This window comes from Malus domestica, chromosome 15, assembly GCF_042453785.1.
Source record: "Malus domestica chromosome 15, GDT2T_hap1".
Taxonomy (NCBI): domain Eukaryota; kingdom Viridiplantae; phylum Streptophyta; class Magnoliopsida; order Rosales; family Rosaceae; genus Malus; species Malus domestica.
In genome coordinates this window covers 7,564,835-7,587,709 of record NC_091675.1, presented here as the reverse complement: position 1 = coordinate 7,587,709, position 22,875 = coordinate 7,564,835, and the positions used below count along the sequence as shown (strand labels likewise).

General features: G+C 38.7%; 3 protein-coding genes and 1 pseudogene across 3 annotated transcripts; 2 read left to right on the top strand and 2 right to left on the bottom strand.

The window, feature by feature from the left end:
- Window positions 1–9,995: 9,995 nt before the first annotated feature.
- LOC103431337 (F-box protein AFR) lies at window positions 9,996–12,115 on the top strand. Its single transcript, XM_008369486.4, has one exon. It carries the CDS (start codon window positions 10,778–10,780, stop codon window positions 11,921–11,923), a length of 1,146 nt encoding a protein of 381 aa, XP_008367708.2. The 5' UTR covers window positions 9,996–10,777; the 3' UTR covers window positions 11,924–12,115.
- A 1,252-nt stretch (window positions 12,116–13,367) lies between these two features.
- On the bottom strand, window positions 13,368–15,187 carry LOC103456092 (uncharacterized; annotated as a pseudogene).
- LOC103456091 (uncharacterized) lies at window positions 13,519–13,899 on the top strand. The gene has a single exon (XM_008395722.4). The coding sequence runs from the start codon at window positions 13,519–13,521 to the stop codon at window positions 13,717–13,719; it is 201 nt and encodes a 66-aa protein (XP_008393944.1). The 3' UTR covers window positions 13,720–13,899.
- A 3,018-nt stretch (window positions 15,188–18,205) lies between the features above and the next one.
- On the bottom strand, window positions 18,206–19,647 carry LOC103424737 (protein OXIDATIVE STRESS 3 LIKE 4-like). Its single transcript, XM_008362831.4, has 2 exons — window positions 18,890–19,647; window positions 18,206–18,780 (listed from the first exon to the last, which is right to left on the bottom strand). The coding sequence occupies exons 1-2, from the start codon at window positions 19,183–19,185 to the stop codon at window positions 18,351–18,353; spliced, it is 726 nt and encodes a 241-aa protein (XP_008361053.2). The 5' UTR covers window positions 19,186–19,647; the 3' UTR covers window positions 18,206–18,350.
- Window positions 19,648–22,875: the final 3,228 nt, after the last annotated feature.

Below are 22,875 nucleotides of genomic sequence, written 5' to 3'. Positions count from 1 at the left end.
AGTGCAAGTTCAGTGCAAATGGAGGCCAAAACGAGTTAGGGGTGAGGATCGGAGATCAAGAAATACCAAAGAGCGATCGTTTTCGTTACCTAGGATCTATCTTGCAAAAGAACGGAGAATTATATGGAGATCTCAACCATAGAATACAAGTTGGATGGATGAAGTGGAAGAGTGCATCCGGCGTGTTGTGTGACCGCCGTATGCCACTGAAGCTCAAGGGAAAATTTTATAGGACGGCAATAAGGCCGGCGATGCTGTATGGCACAGAATGTTGGGCGGTGAAGCATCAACACGTACACAAAATGGGTGTAGCGGAGATGAGGATGCTTCGTTGGATGTGTGGGCACACAAGAAAGGATAAGATTAGGAATGAGGATATCCGAGGTAAAGTAGGAGTAGCCGAAATTGAAGGAAAGATGAGAGAAAATCGGTTACGGTGGTTTGGACATGTGCAAAGAAGGCCTACTGACGCTCCGATTAGAAGATGCGACTATGGGACAGAGGTTCAGGGCCGAAGGGGTAGAGGAAGACCTAGGAAAACTTTGGAAGAGACTCTAAGAAAAAACTTAGAGTACTTGGATCTAACGGAGGACATGACACAGGACCGAGCACAATGGCGTTCAAAGATTCATATAGCCGATCCCACTCAGTGACTTGGATTTTCCAAGTCTCCAACCGAGAAGTTTTCCTCACTCGGAAAATTAAGGGAATACTACCTCAACCTACATGCTCCACTCACAAAGCTTCAACATACAAGCTTCAACAAAAGAAAATTCAGAGAACTTAGCGAAGAAGGCTTTGGTGTATTTAACACAATACGTTGAAATGAAGGAAAGCTATTTATTGATATCCCCGATAAGTCACAAATATGTACATATACATGAGTCAAAATAAACAAACAAGAGGGAGCCTTCACAAAGGTTTCTTAGGAGAAGTCTCAGCAGTCAGTAGAGCCCCAGAAAGAGCAAGCACTGGAGGGGGATCATTTGGAGCCTTAGTACTGGACAGAACCCTAGAAGGAGGAGGCAGCAGAGGTTGATCATTTGGAGCTTCATTACGCGGTACAGCCCCAGAAGACGAAGGCAATAAATGCCTTTGGAATAAACCCACAAATCTCTGATGATCAAGTAAAACCTGACCATCAGATTCATTCATCTGGTCAAGCTTCCTCTTCATGTTTGTAGCATAGTCATGTGCGAGCCGGTGCAACTGTTTATTCTCATGCTTGAGCCCTCTAATCTCCTGTTTGAGACTCATCACTTCAGCCGCCAATGATTCAACTTGGCGGGTTCGAGCAAATAGGCGTTGGGCCATGTTAGACACAGAACCTGCACACTGAACACTGAGAGCCAGAGAATCCTTAACAGCCAACTCATCAGACCGTTTGGAAAGTAGTCTGTTATCTTTGGGAGTGAGAAGGTTCATGGCCACTACCGCAGCGGTCATATCATTCTTCATCACGGAATCCCCAACGGTAAGAGGACCAGTAGGGGAGACGAAGGATGGGCGCCATATGTTGTCTGGAGAAGGCGTGACTGCCTCTTCAACAAGGTTCAAGTCAAAACGACGGTCGGAGTGGTCAAACATTTTCAAAGGTGTTGAAGAGAGAAGAGGTCGGACAAATCAAGATCTTAGAAGTGCAAGAATGGAGCTTCTACTGGTGGAGATTCAAGTGTGCTTTGGAACTTAATGCCAGCCTCTATAAAAATCTGCATTCGACGGAGCTTCAGAAATTGAAGAGGCGTTTGCTTTCTCAAAAGCTGGGCTGCTCAGAGACCACGAGACGTTTGCTTTCTCAAAAGTTGGGCTGCTCAAAGACCACGAAGGCCGATCTCAGAAATCGAAGAGGCGCTTGCTTTCTCAAAAGTTGGGCTGCTCATAGTCCACGAGGGCCGATCTCAGAAATCGAAGAGGCACCTACTTTTCCAGCCTTGTCAGCACCTGTCAGCTTTGCGGAAATTATGGGCATTATGTCGAAGATTTCTGGTGAAGTAGAAAGCACATGAATCTTACTGTTTAATCACCCATTTCTCACACGCAACATTAGCTCATGGGTACCACAGATAACTTTGCCAAAGTTCTTTGACAAAGTTGAGACACGTGAAGCTTGCAGCTCCCACTACACCGCTCTGACCAAGAAGGGTAAAAGAATAGCAAAGAAACAGCACTAACAAAGTTTAGACACATAAATTTTGAAGGTCTAGCTACCATATTATTACCCACAAGGGTAAAGGAACAGTACCATTGCTGGATAATTGGAAAGTCTCTGTGTGTCAACCTCTGTGCTTCGTGGCAAGATAGACTAGCAAACATGCCCAACCTTTTCTCACATTCGAGAAAACACTCCCAACAAGATTGCTTGCTCCAAAATCGAAGAGGCACCGCCCTCCGAATCTCGAGAGCCAAACTCCTAACATGATTACTTTCTCAAAAATCGAAGAGACACCGCTATCCGAATCTCGAGAGCCAGACCCCTAGCAGAATTGCTTTCTCAAAAATAAAAAAGGCATCATTTTTCGAATCTCGAGAGCCAGATCTCCGATAGGATTGCTTGTTCGAAAACCAAAGAGGCACCACTTTCCCAACTTCAAGAGCCGGATCTCCTTGGATAAAGCTTGTCTGTAATCTTTACACGCAACATCAGTTTTCCAGATACCACAGACCACTTTTTCAAAGTGCTCTGACAGAGTTAAAACCAGTGTTCTAAAACGCGGTCAAGGCGGCCGCCTAGGCGGCGCCTAGGCGCTGGGCGTCGGACCGCCGCCGCGATTTTTCCAAAAACGTTCAATAAATCGGCAAGGGTATTAGGCGGTGTCTAGGATGCCGACTGGGCGGGCTGGGCGGTCGCGGCGGCGAGCTAGGCGGTCTCGGCGGTGAACTAGGCAATTGCTGGAAAAAAAACGAAAAATTTGACCTGGACTCTTCGGATTTCTTCACCGGAGCCAGCAACGTTTTCAAGGATCTTCGCTGTGCTAGAATATGTTTTGGGAAATTTTGCAGGGCAAGAAGATGGGGAATTAGGCGGAGAAGACGATGGAGAATTGGGCGGAGCAATCGAAGAAGTGGAGCTCGTCTCTGTGAACTGAAGATGAAGGAAGAAAAAATGTTACTGGCAGAGCAATCAGAGAAGTGGAGCTCATCTGTGAAGATGAAAGGAGAGAGTGCGAAGAGAGAGAGAGAGAGAGAGAGAGAGAGAGAGAGATTTCAAATGTAGTGGTGCGGGGAGTGGATCTCAAATCCAAGTTTACAGCCAAAAGCTAATGGTTTTAATGAAGAAAACCATGGACTGTAGTGGTTTTAATAATGAAAACCACCCAAGGTGGACATGTGGACATGTGATGCGAAAAGGTTGATGGTTTTAATAATAAAAACCACCACGTGGGTTTTTTATATTTTTTAAAATTTGTTATATATATTGTGTGTGTATATAAATTTTATATAAATTATAAATTATTTAGATAATTTTTTTCCTAAGAAAGCATATCATATATGTACATAAAACATTCACATATATATGTTCTTTCATAAGAAATAACATATTAATCAATAATTATTTATATTTGATATAGTAAATTTAATTAATTCATAAAATATATAAGAAATTTACCTAAATCCGCCTAGGCCGCCTAGGCGCCCGCCTAGACCCCGCCTAGCCGCCTAGGCGCTAGGCGCTAGCCCGCCGCCCGACTAGCGCCTAGCGTTTTTTAGAACCTTGGTTAAAACATGTGAAGCTGGCAGCTCCCACTACCGTGTTATGACCAAGCAGGGTAAAGGAATAGCATTACTACTTGTTGTTAGGGAGACTCCTATATATGTTGACCTTCATCCCCAACAGACAGGCAGACCTGCAAAAATGCTTAACCCTTCCTCATATCTGATAGGGCACTCCCAAAGAAGCCTTTCGAAATATTCAGCTTTCTTTCCCCCCGATAATACCTCTGCAAACAAGCTATACTAGAGCAAGAATATCTCATATCATCAGGGTTAAAAGCAAGAGTATCCCATATCATGTTTTTTCCCTGTCTTTTCCTTTGGCCTTGTTCTTACCTGCAAGACAAGGAGAAAGAGAGCAATCAGTCAACACTTGGAATCAAGTTTCCAGTCAGGAACTGACTGCCTGGAACCCCTTACTTGATTACGTACCTGGCATTGCTCTCGAGTACTCATCTTCAACATCTTATGCTTCCAGGGAAGATACCGCATCTGCCTGAGGAACATATAGGGCAAGTGAGAAGGATACAAGGAAGCATGTGGAGACAAGCGTAACAGCACACGTGCCGATACATCCACTACTCTGTCAAAAGCAAAAGTATCCCATATCAGCAGGGTCGAACGTACTATAGATTTGATGGACTTGTTTTGACTCTCAAATTCTTCAGTCGGCCTTATACTCTGGAGGAAACCAGAAAACCCTCCAGCCCAGTTCAAGAATAAGCCTGTGGAAAGTTAATTCTTCAAAAGCAAAAGTATCTCATATCATCTCTTCTCATTTTTCTTCTCTTTATCCTTCATGCTGCCTGCAAGATAGGGAGAATGTGAACAATCAGCCGGAACTCGAAATCAAAGTTCTGATCTAGGACTGATTGCTTGGAGCTCTGATTGCTTACCTTGTCTGTCACCTCTTTCAGCAGATCCCCTAGCTCGGCGACTTGGAGGACTCCTACTACATGGTTTGTATCGCGCTTGACCAAGCCTGAAACTACAAGTAAGCTTCAAGTGAAATCGATACATTACCTTGTGCATCTCCACCAGTTAAAGATACCACCCCTGGATGGAGGAAGAGTACTTCCAGAGAAGATGCCACATCTACCTACGAGACAGATAAGGCAAGTCAAGACGATACCACACTCCGGAACTTAGAAGTTTCGTGATTACGAGATCATTCTCCCACAATATTTCCTAATGTCATTTGTATTAAATCATTCACTTGTACTCACTAAAAGAGAGCTTGAACCTATGTACTTGTGTAAACCCTTCACAATTAATGAGAACTCCTCTATTTCGTGGACGTAGCCAATATGGGTGAACCACGTACATCTGGTGTTTGCTTTCCTATCTCTATCCATTTATATACTTATCCACACTAATGACCGGAGCAATCTAGCGAAGATCACAAAAAGCGACCGTTTTCGCTACCTAGGATCTATCTTGCAAGAGAACGGAGAATTAGATGGAGATCTCAACCATAGAATACAAGCTGGATGGATGAAGTGTAAGAGTGCATCCGGCGTGTTGTGTGACCGTCGTAGGTCACTAAAGCTCAAGGGAAAATTTTATAGGACGGTAATAAGGCCAGCGATGTTGTATGGCACAGAATGTTGGGCGGTGAAGCATCAACACGTACACAAAATAGGTGTAGCGGAGATAAGGATGCTTCGTGGGATGTGTGGGCACACGAGAAAGGATAAGATTGTGAATGAGGATATCCGAGGTAATGTAGGAGTAGCCGAAGTTGAAGGAAAGATGAGAGAAAATCGGTTACGGTGGTTTGGACATGTGCAAAGAAGACCTACTGATACTCCGGTTCGAAGATGTAACTACGGAACAGAGGTTCGGGGCCGAAGGGGTAGAGGAAGACCAAGGAAAACTTTGGAAGAGACCCTAAGAAAAGACTTAGAGTACTTGGATCTAACGGAGGACATGACACAAAACCGAGCGCAATGGTGTTCTAGGATTCATATAGCCGACCCCACTTAGTGGGAAAAGGCTTTGTTGTTGTTGTTGTTGTTGTATCTTTTTGTCGAAAATCTTATGGTAATCTGCTTATTAAGTGCTTTTTGGTCCTTTTTTTTCCCTCTGAAATTGAACTCAATTGAATTTGGTTGCCTTTTTTCTTTGATTGAAGTTGAACTGAATTGAATTTGGTTATCGTAGCCTTCTGTTATCCCCATCGCAAAAGATGCGAAAGGCGTAGTCGTCACTTGCAAGTACCCGTGTAATCCTCGGATTGTTGTTCCTGGGTACCTATCCATCGGATTCCTCGTCGTGTTTTCTTTGATTGCATTCCCGTTTCTGTTTTACCGACGCGTTATGTGGAGTAGTAAAACATTCGTGGCTCTGTAAGTATCTCATGCATGCATGTCCATATTACCGTACGTACGTATTTCGATCCTGAAAAGCACTTTCGAGTTTGCAGAAATAACTAAAAATTTCTTCTTTTTTTTTTTTATAACGTAGGCTCCCAATACTATCTGCATCATTTGGAGCGGTGGAGTTGGTTTCGTCAATGCTGTACTGTAACAAAACCAAAGCGTATGTCGATCTAAACTCTAGCAGTAGCATCCCCAGTTGCCTTAGTATTGCTCTTCCTTGTCTTTTTGGTTCCACGCCTCCCCTGTCTTCATCCTTCTTGTGGAGCTTCGCAATCAAATACTTTGAAGAAGAGGATTCGAGCCATAATAAATTCAGCAGCGAAGTAGCACCTACATCAGATGTAGCTTAATCTACAGACTCTAGTGGGATGGATCATTTGACCTTTTTAATGCTTATTTTACCCCTACTCCATTATTTTTTATCGAGCACTGTTGTAATTTAGTCTTAAGTCATAAAAGGAGATTCGACTTTAAATACCAAAAAAAAAAAAGAAAGTATTTTAGTTATTTAAAAGCGTTTTCAGAAAAATTGAAATGGATTGTGTTAGAAAACATCTATGGGTTACGCTTCTAGTAGCAGCGATAATAGTTAAGCAAAAGAAGCAGAGGTGGCGTTGAAAGGGAGTGAAAGGTGTAACTCTCAAAAAATTTTGGTATCTTATATTTATATGTAATAATGATGTTATATATTAAAAAATTATTTTTATTAGCATTTTAAAATCTTATAGTGCACTTTTGTAAGTGTAATTTTTTTTTTTCAAATATAAAAATTTGGAGTGCACAATGTGATATTAGGAGTGCCGATAACAACACCTTAAAAAACGATTTTCTTTTCAATTTTATTATATAATAATGCTATATACTCAAGTGAAACTCTAAAGTTAGAGTTTTTGTAGCTTTTTTTTTCTTTATTTGGCTGCTTAAGATTGAACTGTTTTTTTTATTATTTAGTGAAGGTTATTTTTGTAACTCTCTTTACTTATTTAATGAAACTTGCAAACTTACATCAGTGAGTCCTACATGTTGTTTTGATTTAAGTTATTATTTTCTAGTACCAATATATTGTCCTACTTAAAACAAATACTTAAAAATAGGCCATTTTATGTTTTGATTTAAGTTATTATTTTCCAGTACCAATATATTGTCCTACTTTAAAAAAATAAAAACTTAAAAAGAGGCCATTTTATAAATTTTGCACATGGCCACGAAATCTCAAAGACGACCCTGAGTAGAAGCTATTCTAGTAAAATACTGTGAAAGCTTAACTATTTAAACTGTGAGTTTTTATCTTATTAGATTGTATGGCATATTACGTTGTAAAGATTATTAATCTAAAGCTAAAAGGTGAGCATGCATGTCTTCGTTTTTTCATTTGCTGAAGTGATATTCTCAATTACGCCTTTAACCCTTTTCTCACATTGTTTCCATTTCTAATGTTCCCTTATGTTTTATGAACTCATCAGTTTAGTCCTTTATGTTTCAAACTGATCAATTTAGTCCCTTATCTTTTACTTTGGTTATCAATATTGTCCTTAATGTCTAACTTCATTAAAAAATCCGTTAGTGTGTTGGGGTGGAACCCATATAGGATCCACAAAACCAATAAAAAAAACCATTTGTGATTTAAAAAAAAAAAACCTTGTTTCCATTAATAGGCATCATCCAAATCTTTGTTTATAGTACATGCCTGGAAAAAACCACACATCATAATCTACTTTTTTGAGTTTCCTGTCCGTCCCTCCCATTCAAGGTAAAAGCAACTTTTCCACCTTCCACACTATAAAGAGCAACATGAAATGGGCGGTGTTGGATGGTCCTCTCGTTCGAGAATGGCTTATCATGATGTTTTAGGCTAATAATGCAGTATCATTTGTTTTAATTTATCTAAACAACGTTGTCTTGTTGATTTGGAATGTTGCGGTAGCGTAATGGGAGTATAATAAGTCTCTCAATCTACTATTCGTTGTTGCCATTTCGAATGACTAAATGTTGTTTTTAAGGTGCTCAAATTGGCCCAAACAACCAGCAGAAACAGCTCATGGAAACCTGTAAAAGATAAGCCCGTATGTTCTTTGAAAACAAGAAAACGACATTATACCTTCTCTTTAGGTTTAAGTCGTTTTATTTTATTTATGGTGGAGGACAAATTCTTGACTTTTTATGCAGATTAATGTACAATTTTCAATTCTGTGTTTGCATCTTTCTATGAAAACTCGCAATCAGAAAAGTTTAAGATTTACATAGATTGAATACTGTTTTGTTTTTTTATATACTATGAATGCGCATAAAATCGTCCTAGAAAATATGTGGGTCAAGTTTAAAGTATGAATAATAAAGTAATCAAAATTTGTTAAAACAGAGTGTCGTTGGAGATTTTGACGCAAATCACTTGCTAGTTTAACAAAATTCTAAAACTTTTCTTAGAGATGTTGTTAGTATTGAGGAAGAACTTGTTACCTGTAAGAGGCGGAGTATTTTACACTAAGGGAATTATGTAATATATTGGTTGTGAGCTCGTCATTTTATATTCACAATTAAGACATCTAACTTATAAATGCAGAAAAATATTATTAACCCGTAGTACTAGAAGAAAAACGTTGTTTGACTCTGAATGATATGTTATCACGTTGAGGTATGTATACATAATACTGCAATTACACCAATTACAACTAATCAGGTTTAACTTGAAAACCCAATATTACAAGTATTTGACAAAAGTCAACAGTACTAAGTAACGATATGAAATTGAGGGCACGTATTAGTGTGAGCATCAAGTTTAGGGCATAGTGCTAATGAAATTTGGGATGGGGTGTGATATCTACACATCCCATTTTACTTTTTACACACCCTTCTAATTTTCGACCTTCGGGTCGGATGGATTGAAAAAAATCAACAGATAAAAATTAACAAGAGTGTGTAAGGAGTAATTTGAGGTGTGTGGATAACACATCCCATTTAGGATCTGTCCGAAAGGGGCACCCTTCGGCAATTTTAGGCCACAAACTTCACATGTGGTTAGAACATGTACATGGATGAAACCAAATGCTTTGACAATAAAGGCACCGAAATGTTTGACGAATGAGGATCCTTTCCAATCCCCTTTGTGAGGATTATAAAGATCTTCTAATTGTATTCATTTATTGTACATCATACGATCATAAATTATTTTAAAATTTTTATTTAAAATTAAATACAAATAATATATGAGAAAATTGATCGTACGATTTACGATGAACGAATATGATTAATGAATCATCTGGATCCTCACAAAGAGGATCCGTTCATGTTTTGACAATTCTTTTAAAACAGTCCGAAACTTTTTTAAATAATTAAAAACACTTTATACCGAGTTAGCACAAAAAATCACTTCTAAGTTTGGGGAAGAGATCCTCCTTCAAAAGCCACAGATCAAGTGATTCGAATCCTTAAAATTTGATCAAACGGCTAAAAATTATTATAACTTTTAAAAGTTTTTATTAATTTTCTGTTTTTAGTCGTTGCATCAAATTTCAAAGGTCCAGATCACTCATGACTTAATCCCGTGAACTTTGAAGGAAGAGATCCTCGGATCTCTTTCCCTAAGTTTGTGCTTTATGGAGACCTTTCGAGAAGTACTTTCAGGTGTTTTGTAAAAACATAAGTACTTTTTACATCTCGAAAGACCAAAAAGTCTTATAATGATAAAATTGTGAACCAACGCCACATAGAAGTGATCAGTAACATGTCATATTTCAAAAAAAAAAAAACAAAACAAAACAAAAAAAAAAAAACATTTCTCATGAAACGCTTATACGCTAAACCAAAATATCACGACATTAAGGTATCTAATCAAAACCACAAAGAGGAGGCCCTACTACAATTATCATAGTCAATTAGTCATTAAAGTAATGGGATCATTAGTCTATCCATAAGTTCATATTCACACCTAAATACATACCCCACAAATTGATCTTTTTTATATTCCACTCAATCTTCAAGCACCACTATGTATCTCAATTGGATCCATCATACCCTCCCCTGCTACACCAAACAAGTCTCCATGCATCCTCTTCCTCATTTCTTTATTCTTTAAAACCCCCCAAGAATTCAATTATTTTCAAGAAACCAACCACCCCTCTATTCCTCTTGGCTATAAGATCCGCTTTGGTCACTGTGTTTATATTCAAACCCGCAATTCTGTTCGGATTAAAAATATTTTTGGTCACTCTGTTTGCGCCCGATTTTACTCAAACTTTCGTTTCGTTGCTCATTTCTTTAATCCCACACAAGTCTCTTTCGGATCTGCCGCTCTGCGTGTTCTCAAGTTCTGTGGCGTCACTCTTTACCTTGTATTCCGGTTTCTAGATGCACACCCACAAAACAACAAACGAAACCCAATCACAGCCCCTAAACACTTTTAACCAAAATTAATCCGATTTAATTAAGCCACCCTTTTGACCAACCAATAATTCTTCCACAGATGTGAATCTTCGCTTCGTCATCACACTTCATAATTTTATCTCCATGATCTCTTTTTCCGCACTATAAATACTCATACATATAGTGTGCTCTGCAACTACCACAATCCTGCAGCTAGACCAAGTGTCGAACACCTTGCAAACTTACTTTTCGATTCATGAATTCTTCAAGAAACTCGAAGTTTTCGATCATTTCTTCATCTGGGTAGTTTTGCTTTACGTGTTTGTATGCGAATTTCGGCAATGGCGGCTCCGAGAACATCGTCTGGATCAAACCCAGGTTCCGATCAGTGTTCTAAACAGGAAATCAGCATGAGGAAATCTGAGCCGTTGATTCCCGGATTGCCGGATGAGGTTGCTGAGCTCTGCCTGCTTTATCTTCCATATCCGTACCAGGCTCTGGTGCGTTCGGTCTCTGCTTCATGGAAAAGAGCCATTACAGACCCTAGCTTTGTTCTTTGCAAGAAGTCTTTGTGTTTGCCTTTGCCTTATCTTTTCGTTTTCGCCTTCAACAAATCAACGGCTAGGATGCAGTGGCAAGCGTTGGATCCGCGATCTGGCCGTTGGTTTGTTTTGCCTCCCATGCCGTGTCCCAAGGCCGCTTGCCCGCCGGGGTTCGCATGCGCTTCCCTGCCACGTGAGGGGACGCTCGTTGTATTGGGCGGCGTGCGGGCGGACAGGGAATCCTCTATGAAGACAACCATCGTCTATCGTACATCCACCAATCAATGGTCAACAGCTACTCCAATGTCGACCCCGCGGTCATTGTTCGACGCGGGAAGTATCAATGGAAAGATCTTGGCCGTTGGAGGCGACAAGGCTTGCAATGGCAGTTCGATCAGGGCCGTAGACTGTTACGACCCGGTGAAAGACACATGGGCGCCATGTGCCACCCTGCCAGCTGGATTGGCCAAGTATGACTCCAACGTGGTGGGCAACAAGATGTACGTGACCGAGGGGTGGACGTGGCCGTTTATGCACTCGCCACGTGGTGTGGTCTACGACCCCGATGATGACACGTGGCAGGAGATGAGGCCGGGAATGAGGGACGGGTGGACGGGCGTGAGTGTGGTCGTGGGCGGCAGGCTCTTGGTGATATCGGAGTATGGGGACTGTCCGATTAAGGCGTACGACCCTGATAAGGACACGTGGCGGTACGTGGGTGGGGACAGATTCCCATGTGAGGCACTGAGACGTCCCTTTGCTGCGAGCGGGGTGGAAGGGAACATATGTGTGGTGGCATGTGGGTTGAATGTGGGAATTGGAAGGCTGTCCGAGTGCGAAGCAGAGCTAAAAGTTGAGTGGCAGCTTCTGCCAGCTCCAAGTGCTTTTAGGGGATTTTCTCCTTCTAGTTGTCAACTTCTTTTCGCCTAAATTATTGACTTGTTCAATTATATACACAATTTCTATGTTATAACTTCCATATTTGTTTGGTTATAATATTGTTCTACAGCTAGCTATGCCTAGTATTTGCTTTGCTCTTCCGCAGACATGGAAGCACTTTTGTAGCTTTGTATGAGCACTTAATTGACCCAAATTACTATAATCTGACCTATAATTAACTTATTAACCCTCTTGGTGGGCTATGAAATCAGTCATATCTTATCCAAATCTTTGTGCGAGATTTTGCATGAGAATGATTCTCTCATCTTCTAATCTCTCTCCCCTTTCTTTTCCTCTTATTTGAACGGTCATGGTTAATTCACATCAACATCTTATATTGATTTTTTTTATAGAGATAATAAGACAAAAAACAATGAGTGAGAGGAGAGGAGGGAAATGGATGAGAATAGAATGGGAGAGAATCATACTCCTATTTTGCATTGGTTCAAATTAAAGTTTTTGAATTGATGCCATACTTTTTAGTAAAAAAATAAAGAAATAATGGATGACAATCGTTTTTTGACAAAGATAAAAATTTCGACTACAATCAACTAAGAAAAATGACTTATAATTTAGGTGGTTATGATCGTTTAACCCAAATAGGGATGTTGTGCTCGAATCACCTATCTTCAATATTGCTGGTTTGAAAGATAAAATAGAATCAACCAATCATTTGGGTTGGTTTTCTGTGTTTTGAGTCGATTCAGATCGGTTTTCTTACTATTAAAAGTTGAATTACTTATTTGAAGGGGGTTGAGAGTTGCAACATCTTTTTCATGCTTTCAATTATTGGACGGAAAATTCAAAGCAATCCAATTAAGGCCAAAGATCTTTAAATAAGATTGCGAAGCATCCACTTGAATTGATTTATATTGACAAGCATCATTGATGTTTTGAAAAAGCAAGGCGTGACAACAATAACTCGTGACTTAGTGCACGAGAATAGTAGCGAGATGGATGAAAATGATGAGGGATATGATTCCCTTTTTTTAAATTACCATTCATTTCACATTACACCGCCGTAGATTTTTGCACCGAGTTTCAAGGAAGTTTTCATCAAAAAAGCAAAAGCGTGAGTGCGACGATCGATATAGCATCAACGTGGAAACTGCACATGCACGATTGATTCTAGTATTTTCGAAAGTCGCTTGCGTCAAAACAGATAAGTCACAAATGTTGACACGCATTTGAGGAAAATAAGGAACACAGAAGACAGAATCAACGCGTATATAATAATATCTAGATAAGATAGATTTAACATAAAGTTGTTATCTTATGTAAATTGTACTTGTCACCTTTGGGGTTGGAATCTTCTACATACGCGGTTTTTACATAACCATTGGACCTGCCTTCCAACCAGCCAGATTAAGCTACGTTTTTCTGGAAGTTCCCTCTCTCTGTGTATAAATCGGAATTGCCTTGCACCTTGTAAGCCGGCGAACGGTTTCAGTTTCCGATCACTTGGAGCAAATCTCGTAGCAGCAACCAGAGACAGGAAAGAAAGGCAGACAGGCGGAGGAGCAAGCAAAGCCGGAAACCCTAGAAAGGCTCGAGGTCAAAGGAAGAAGGAAGAAGGGTATTCGATCATGTGTTTGGTGTTCGTGTGTGATGAAGAGGAGAGGGTGCTGTCGAGGCAACCGGCACCGGGGGCATGCCCTTACTGTGGAGGAATGGTGCAAGCCATGGATGTCGAGAGCAACTGGAGGTTTTGCTTCCTGCCGCTGTATTGGAGGACCAAGCGCAAGCTCTACTGCAGCTTGTGTGCTAGAAAATTGGTAGTGCAGTGATGAACTCACATGATATGTAGAGAGCTTACAGTTTTTGGTTTTGTATATATAGCAGAATATATACTGCGAATGACAGACTCTATTAACATGTACTTGCAATCGTTTTCGATTTCTTTCTAAATTTCGTCTGATTGCTCCCGTTCTTGCTCCAAAACAATATGAATGAATTTTCCGACTGAATCGAACCGCCTTCCGGATTTTACTTCTTAACCAATTAGGATTGCTATTTCTCCAACTGTGTTCTAACACATTCAACATAAACTGAAAGAACAACTGAAAAAAAATCCTATGAACCTATTCATAAACGAACAAGTTAACCTTGAAACTCGTACACAATTCATGGCTGTGGACTAATGAGGATGACAGTAACTTCACTTGCAGAGTTTCAACTTTTTAAAATACGCCGATACCGCGGATTTGGGGTAGGGCTTTGTGGCGAGACAGGTTGGGAAGTTTTCGGGTTGCTCAATCCACAGCTTGTGCGCTATGCCACCTGCTTTCAGCTTCTCTGACAAATTCAATATCTGGGGTTCACCCTTCACCTCAAGAGTAACCTGCAGCAAAGGTTAAATAACAACACTACATGCAAAACAAAAACCAGCAGTAGTCCAAGCAATTCTCAAACCCAATTAACCGATTAACAAGAAAATTCCCAGCATAAATCTCAATAACCCAATTGAACGAACAGTAACTTTAAGCTATGCAACCTCATATTACCGTACATGTTTACCTCTGTAAAGACTCTAACTTTATGCTGTGACACGACGAATTTCATACATTCTGTGCGCCCAAGTGGACAAAATTCACAGTATAGGCTAAAACCCTTTTTTTTTTTAAAGAAGAGGTAACATTAACATCAAAGTTCAAATTTCCCTCCTCGTAGTTTAGATTACGTTAGAATACCGCTCCGGTAAAAGGAACATGAAAAATACTAAGAACCACACCTTCATTCCACATTTGGTAACCAAAACCCTGAAATCCAAACTGATAAACACAACAAAATCCAATTTTTTTTTCCTTCACAATTTAAAGCTTTTGGATTTACCTTATGCATAGAATCGATGTTTTCCGGGCCACAGTACTGGAGGGTGACGGGGTCGTCTTTGTGGGGGACCAAATGGCGGACGCGGAAGCATGGCAGCCCTGTGTGACCACGCTGCCCATCGGCCACGTGTCGATTAGGTCTCGCCGGAGCACGACGTACTGAACCAGGACGTCCGTGGTGTCGGACTTTGGGACGTCCGGATTGCCTTCGGCTGCGGGTTGGCTCATCGAGTTGTGAATAAGTCGACTCGGGGCGGGGGCCGCGTTGGACGGAGGTTTGGCCCCAAATCTGGTTCGAGGGATTGAGAGTGAGGGCGAGGTGGGACGAAGTGGCGCGAGTAGACACGCCATGGTATGGGTACAAGTTGGAGCATCCACACTCTGTCCTACATCTCAATCAGTGTAGGAACGACCCATTTGTCAAAAGAGTAGGGCCTAAACTTGATCTTTTTGTATTTAGCCCAACTTCAGGCCCAACCCAAGCTCGCCATCACTTTTTAACAGGACGGTGTTCTAATTTACGGGAATATAGATGTTATTAACCAACTGGACAAACCCACGTTTACAGCTCAATGTTACTTTTTTTTTTTTAACAAACGATCTTATCTATACTAAGAGAAATGAGGGTGGGATTAGCCTCACAATGGCTAACAATAATGTAGTTCAAATTCACCTTTAGCGAGAATCAAACTTAAGACCTCTCACTTACATATGAAGAAGAATATTACTTGACCGTAGTACTAAATACAAAAAATATAATGACTGTAGCATTTGCTCGTGGACATGGCTGAATGGTCTTCTTCGAGTCCGGAGATGCTTCTGCTCCTGGACATGACATAAGTTGATTGAGCTTAAATTTTTCAAACCTGTCTTGATCACATTTTAGCATCCGCGGCCAGGCCCAACATAATAGTTAAAAGAAAAACACAGTTATAAAGCAAGTAGTGGAAAACGTGCTCTTACCTAAAAACAATGTGGGAATTGACTCCAACCAAGCTGTAGCAAACTGGTTGGAAGTTAGGTAGTTGAGATATGAAGCAAAATAAAGGAAGCACATCATGTTGCTTCGCTCGCAAGAATGAATGAGTGACAAATTGAGTTCTTCGACTCTTAGTGGTATGGGATTGGATGAATTTGCTTTTGAGTAATGTTATTTATACCATGTTTTTCTATACCATCTTAGGTGACATCTGATGTAGACAACCACATCATTTGAAAAATTTGCAAAACCCAAGGAAATGAAGGATAAATACTCTTCGTATACCACAATCAACATTTAATTAACTAGTTTTTTCTTAATTATTAGTTTATTAAATAATGAACTAAATTTAAAAATCTGATTAATTCAAATGATGTGGCTGTCCACATCAAATGCCACCTAAGGTGGTATGAAAATGTGGTACAAAAACATCGTATGAATAACATTACTCTCCATCCTCCCTCCAACAAAAGATTCTAGTGACTTCCAAACTTAGGTTTCATGGCTAATGCTTTCACTATTTTTAGGTTTTGATTAATTCCATCAGCTTCTGTTTCTTGTGTTTTCTTGTTTGCTCGTTTTCCACCTTTCCATTGAAAGATGATATTGATGGATACGTTTTTTTATTTCTTGAGATTCCGTATAATTTCCGTAATCTCTAATTTTTTGTATAATTAAATCATCCCCTTTATGTATTTCTTGTATAGCAATTATACCTGTAAGTTGTAAGTCAAGCTACCGTACTCGTATATAATTCAATGATAATTCACCCTCAAGACTTTCGAGGGATTCAGCCACTTACCTTCTTTACCTTCCTCGATTTGGTCTTCTGTGCAATCCATAATTTTTTATGGTATCTCATAGCCCTTTGACTAACGTCAAAACCTTTTTTTTTTTTCTTTTTCCCGATCCTTTCCCTCCGTTTCTCACGCTATTAATATCAGGCTTAACTCTTCCAACCATTCTCTCTGGTTGGCTCAGCTGCTTCCGGTTCTCAAGAGCCTCCAATTGACGGCTTTCGTTGACTTGATGGTTCTTTGGAGTGTCCCTGCAATTTCTGCGCAACAAAGGCGGCAACGTGACTTACCACGTCCAACCCGGCGTATGCTGATTGGGCCTCACAAAATCACCGAAGACTTTTAATGTGCGCGTGTTTTTTTTGTTTCTCGTTCTGACGGGTCATTCTACTAACGTTCTCTCTTAAATAGCTCATATTCATCTGTTAAATTTCTCTTAGTTCTTCCATGCTCGTACTACAGTTAGATTCAGCAATGTATGTCAAACGTTAAAACGCATCCCAAATTCTAATGGATGTCCAGCTCAACACAGCAGAAGTTCAGTCCAGTTTTCCTAAGAAAAAAAAGTACTCTCTGTTTTCAATTTCCCCTTTTCTATGGATGGGAAAAAGGATAAAAGGTCAGCAATATTTTATAGTCAATATTCCATACCAAAAATTGACCTAAATAATTGATTGAGGGGCAAACATGTCTTTGTACTTCACACATCCGATCCAGCGGATCACCATACGTTTATCCATATCCGATTAACACTAAAAATAAATCAAAAAATAAAAAACGATAATCCACAAAGGAATCATACTGCTAAAATATTATGCGAGGAGACCTGAATTTATGGTGAAAAGTTGTTAATCATAATCCTGTGTCAAGTCCGTTCGCAATGTCGATCCAATTAGCAATTATCGTTGTTCTTTTTTGTTTGTTTTTTGGTCAAAATTCAAATATTATTAAAGATAAATTGAAATATTTACATCAAAAGCTAGAGAGGTTAATAATCATTCTGATTTAAAGCGATCCCATGTATGAAAACCTCCTACACGCATAAAATAAAAAGTCACTTAATACGTAACCCTATTACAGACACGAGGAATAAAAAAACCTCTACTGAACACAATTGTTAGCAATTATCGTTGTTCTCATATCCGTCGAGATGTAGGGGCAAAAGTATCTTTTTACCTCATTAGTCGTCACTTGGTTGTTTTTTTTGTTTTTTTTGTTTTTGGAAAACTAAACGTCACTTGGTTGTTTAGATAGTATTAGGTTGACTGACTTGGGCTTTAATTTTGATAAGCGTAGACTTCTAGAGAGTCTGTTGGTGACATGGTGTCGTGGCGCGAGATGAGTGCCGGTTTTCTTTTTTTATTTAGAATTTTAACAAAATACTTTTGGTACTGTTCATTTTTAACGAAAAATCATATTTATATATTTTTTTGATATTCTTTATTCTTCTGCCTTTAAAATGATTTTTCATTAAAAGTGAAGTTTTTTTAATTTTTTTTGTTAATTTTCCTTTCTTTTGATGGTTAATTCACTTATTTATTTTTATTTTATTTTTTTAATATAACGTTATACCAACAAAAAATGACCACAATGATTTTTCTGCCCCAAGTCAGGAGTTTCGTTGATTTGAACAAAGATCTTTTACCGTCTCACGACTCTCCCGACGAAGAAACAAAGTTAGCCATATATATTTATATATTTATAAATTTTTTTCTGACTGCCCACGTACAAACAACACAAACCCCTCCATCCATCCAACAACCCTAAAACTAAATAAAATTAAAAATTATTAAAAAAAATACCACCAGTTGTTACTGCTCATCGTGTTCCTGCAGATCTGAGAGGCAATAGCAACTCTTTGACTTGAAGCTCTTCAGCCTCCTGTCGAGCAGTTTCTGTGGGGGCCTCCTCCTCTCCTGATCCTCCTTCTCGTCCGATGAAGATTGCTCCGACGACGCGTTCTCTCCCTCGCCTTCTCGATCGCGGTCGTGTTCGTCGTCATCTTCGTCTCCGTCTTCGGCTAGGGCTAGCAGCGGCATGGACTTAGGGTTTGGCCAGTTGTAGAGGGAGGAGGAAGACGAAGATCTTCTCGACCACTTGGAGGCGATCAGAACCCGCCGCCGCTTGTTGAATGGGTTGTCCTGCTTCTCCACCTCCTTGACTGAACTCACAGTGCTGCTTACTTCTGACAGGCTGGCAAATGACTTTGATTTTCCTGAAAAATAGTTGGATAATCCCCTCCTGAAAAAATTAAAACAAAAATTAATTAACTATGGGACGGATCAGAAACTGAAAATTCAGTAAAAATGATCGGTATGAGATTAATATTTGCAGATCTGGAAGGGTTTACTTGATTGGGAGAGAATCTTCGAGTGATCCAAATGAACCCAGAGAACCCAACCCTCCTCCGCCACCATTAAACTTGCTCTGCACCTCGTCGCCGTTATCGCCTTTGGAGTCTTCCTCTTCCTCGCTGTCATCCGGAACACCGATAGACGACGAGCTGTCCGACGACGCCTCCTCCGCCACCGCGGCGCCGCGGTCCTGATTCAGGTACAGACCGCCGCGGTTGCGGTTGTCCTGCTTCGGCGCGGGGCCGTAGGACGATACGTCGAGGGAGAAGGTGGGGCCCACTAGGACGTCCATTCGAAGCAACGGAAAAGAACGAACTGGGAGTTTCCGAGACGGCGATCGGGGGAATTACGGATTTACCCTTCACCGATGCGTCGGCGTCGTCGTTTGAGCTTCCAGATAACGGGGCTTGTATTCATCAATTGAAAGGAAGAAGAAGAGGAAGACGGAGAGTCACATGATCCAGGGCGTGCGCAGGTTAAGGAAGCGGTGGAGGATAAGAGGAAAAAAACAGGTTCAGAAGGAGAGTAAAGGTGGATAGGCATATATATAGACAACAGTGAGTCGCATGAGTTTTGAGGGGGCAAGGAAAAGGCTAACGTCCACCGTAGGCGAATAGGGACGCATGCGCACGCGCTCGCGCTCGGACACGTTCGCGATTACGTGGCGACGACAGTGACCAAGAAAATCCATTTCCGGAAACTCTTATTATCTTATTTATGTCAATACAATATCTCTACACTCTTCCTAGTTCCCACGCTTTTTAAGAGAAGATAATATGTATTTATATGCATTACAAATCCTTTATTTTTGGTCTTTTATTTATTTTTTATTGGTCAAAACAAACATTTAATCGTTTACCGATCAATGATTATTTAATAAATAAACGAATCATATTTTTTATGTTAACGTTGAAAATTAAATAATAATAAACTGTTAAACAATTTTTAAATTAGTTGATATTTTCATAATAAATTGGTTATGATGACTAAGCAACGTTGTAGAATGCAAATGAGAGTCGAGAAGATAAAACAATGAGATTCAAGTGAGATTGTTGTTAGCAAGCGGAAGTGCTAATATTTTTGTACTAGTTACTAATTATTCTGCCACTTAATATTACAGTTTAGTGGTATTCATCTTCGTTTATATGTGATAGGTCTTAGGCATGATTCTAACTAAAGACGAATTTGAACCACATTATTGTTAGTCCATTATGAGACCAAGCCCACTCCCCCGCTCTTTTAGTATAGATAATATCTTAATTAAGAACTTTCTAGTCTAAGAACAAAATCGGGGAAGTGTTATCGAATGATTTCCTGCCCAGTATGGAATGAGTAAAGAATAAAACTACAAGTCTCAATCTATACAAAATGCACTGGGATTTTGTGTTTCTTTCGGTTTCTGAACAAATTCAAATTTGATTAGTAATTTTCTCTTTTATTAAGAGGAGGGAGGATGTTTGAACTCGAGATGTGAAGAGAATGCCTTAACCATGCAATTATTTAATTTGAATTGAATTTCGCTGACATTTTAAATTATGACTTTTTTTTTTGTATCTCACATTTTTCTTTATTACGTAATAAGCTATCCTTTTATGTAGTTTGGGCGCGTCGTAAGATGACATGTCTAGTTTAAGTGGGATAACTAGAACAGAACGTCCACGTGATACATAATATTCTGATTGGTCTCTTCCGAACTAACTTTTTAATTGGTAACTTCCGACCAGACTTTCTAATTGGCTAATTTTTTACCAATAAGAGAACGTTATCTTGTGATTGACAGTTATCTGGTGATTGACGTTTGCAAAAACGATTAATCAATCACGAATAGACAAAAAAGTTCGATCAAATGTAACGATACGTCTATTGAGATAGGTACCTCCTAATTGGATACTTCCCACCTTATATAAGAGTAGTCCTATTATTTGACGAATGTATCTTCTACATTATCTTTCGTGTAAATAAATAAGTTATGAGTAGACAATGGCCGAACTTTTCTTTTTTTATGGCCAACTTTAGGGTTTATAAACTCTTGGTAGAATGTCAATAGCTCATAATTATGCACATTTTTTTCGTTTAGGTTAAATCCTTCACCTCATAGTATAAATACTTCGTTATGTTTAAAAAAATAATAAGTGAGGTTTGTAGATGTAGTAGTAGAGAGCATTTCTACTATATACACACTTGAGCGAGTTTTAATCCTCTTTTCCTCCTATGTGAGTTTGTAACCTTAAAGAAAAATAATAATAATGTTTAATATTATAGCCAAAAAATGAATACATAAATTATGTCAGTCAACTACAACAAAGTGCATATATCCTCTCTTATAAATAAGCAAGTCGAATCCTCTTATTTTCTCGTGAATAATAATAGTTCACATCATCTCTAAATAATAAAAAAAGAGTTTGTGTAAGAATAACATAAAATAAGTGTTCTTTAAGTTTATTGTGAAACTATGTGGTGCTGCTTCTTTTAGCGTGTGTGACCTTTTGATCGTGTCTTGATAAATTCTTTTCACCTTCAAAAAAAAAAAAAATAGTGTCGTCTTATTGAAGAGAGAAATGATATGTTTTACCAAACAAATACGATATTATTCAAAGTACATTATTCCGTTTATAGAAGAACAAATATTTATTTAGTACAATAAAATTATTAGCGTGTTAAATAGTTAGTTGATAGAGAGAAGAAAATTGGCAAAGATCGAATCCGTATTTTAGAGTATATAAGATTACTTCTAGTCTTCTGGATACAACATATTTAATCAATTAAAATTAAAATAACAAACAATAAAAAAAGTCAAATAAAAAAAAGTAATAGAAAATCCTATCTAATATATTGTGAATACATCAGCAACTGAGGCGGTGAGTGTGGATTAAATGCATCCCTATCCATTTTGCCTGAAGAATGATTATATCATAATATCTCTTTCATTCTTTTCTGCCGACCAAGCCACATACTTTAATACATCATTTGTATTTAGACACAAAACTTTCTTGTGTCAAAATATTATAATAAAACAAATTAATCTTTTATTGCCCCTTACGTATATACAATAATTGTCGTCGCGGATATTTCTCTTATTATTTTTATTTTTCTTCCTGATTTAGTCCTCTAATAAATAAATCGTTAGAAATATTTACTGATTAATTTTTTTTACTGATTTAAACAGTTTTGCTCTCATCGATGCATGGAAATATATTTGTTAATATTCTGATTGGTAGATGAATACTGAGTCTTTGTGGATAAGATTACATTTTGCAAAACATAGAATTTGGACCACTTATGCATTTTTTTATATAAACAAATATATTTATGTAAGACCTACACCAACTCTTTAGGTAAAAGTAAAACTCAAATTGTAGGTTTTATTCTAAACCTCTTCCAACTTGCTACAACCCTCGGGGTAAATATGAGTTTTAACCCAAAACTCATTGCAAATTTAGCTTAAGATTCCCTATGGGTTAGTGGGTTGGCCCACCATATTTGTGATTTTTTTTTAGTTTTATATTTACAAATTCCTTAAATTCAGCAGCTAAAATCTAATATGATTAAATCTAACGGTAAAAATGAAGATATGATGGTCCAAATTTAAATCCAATGGCTAAAGTAATTAAAAAATTTCATGTGTTTCATATTCTTTTATAGTATTCCACGAGTTTCATGGTGTCGGTTTGGTGATTTTTAAATATTTATCAGAATCTAAATATTTGTAGGTTAAAATTTTCATAAAATTAAATTAGAATAATCTACATAATTTTTTTCTTAAAACAAGTTACTTTAAGAATAAAATTATCCCAAATTTATTCTATAATAATCTCGGACAAAAAATTTAACCCAGAAGGGTTTGAACAAAAAAACTGTTTCTGGGTTAAAACCTAAATTTTATGAGTTAAAAAAAAAAGGTTTTAACCCAAGGGTTGGAGTTCTAGATATAGGTTAAGTAATATAATAAATTGTATCAAACACATCATTTATGAGAATTGAA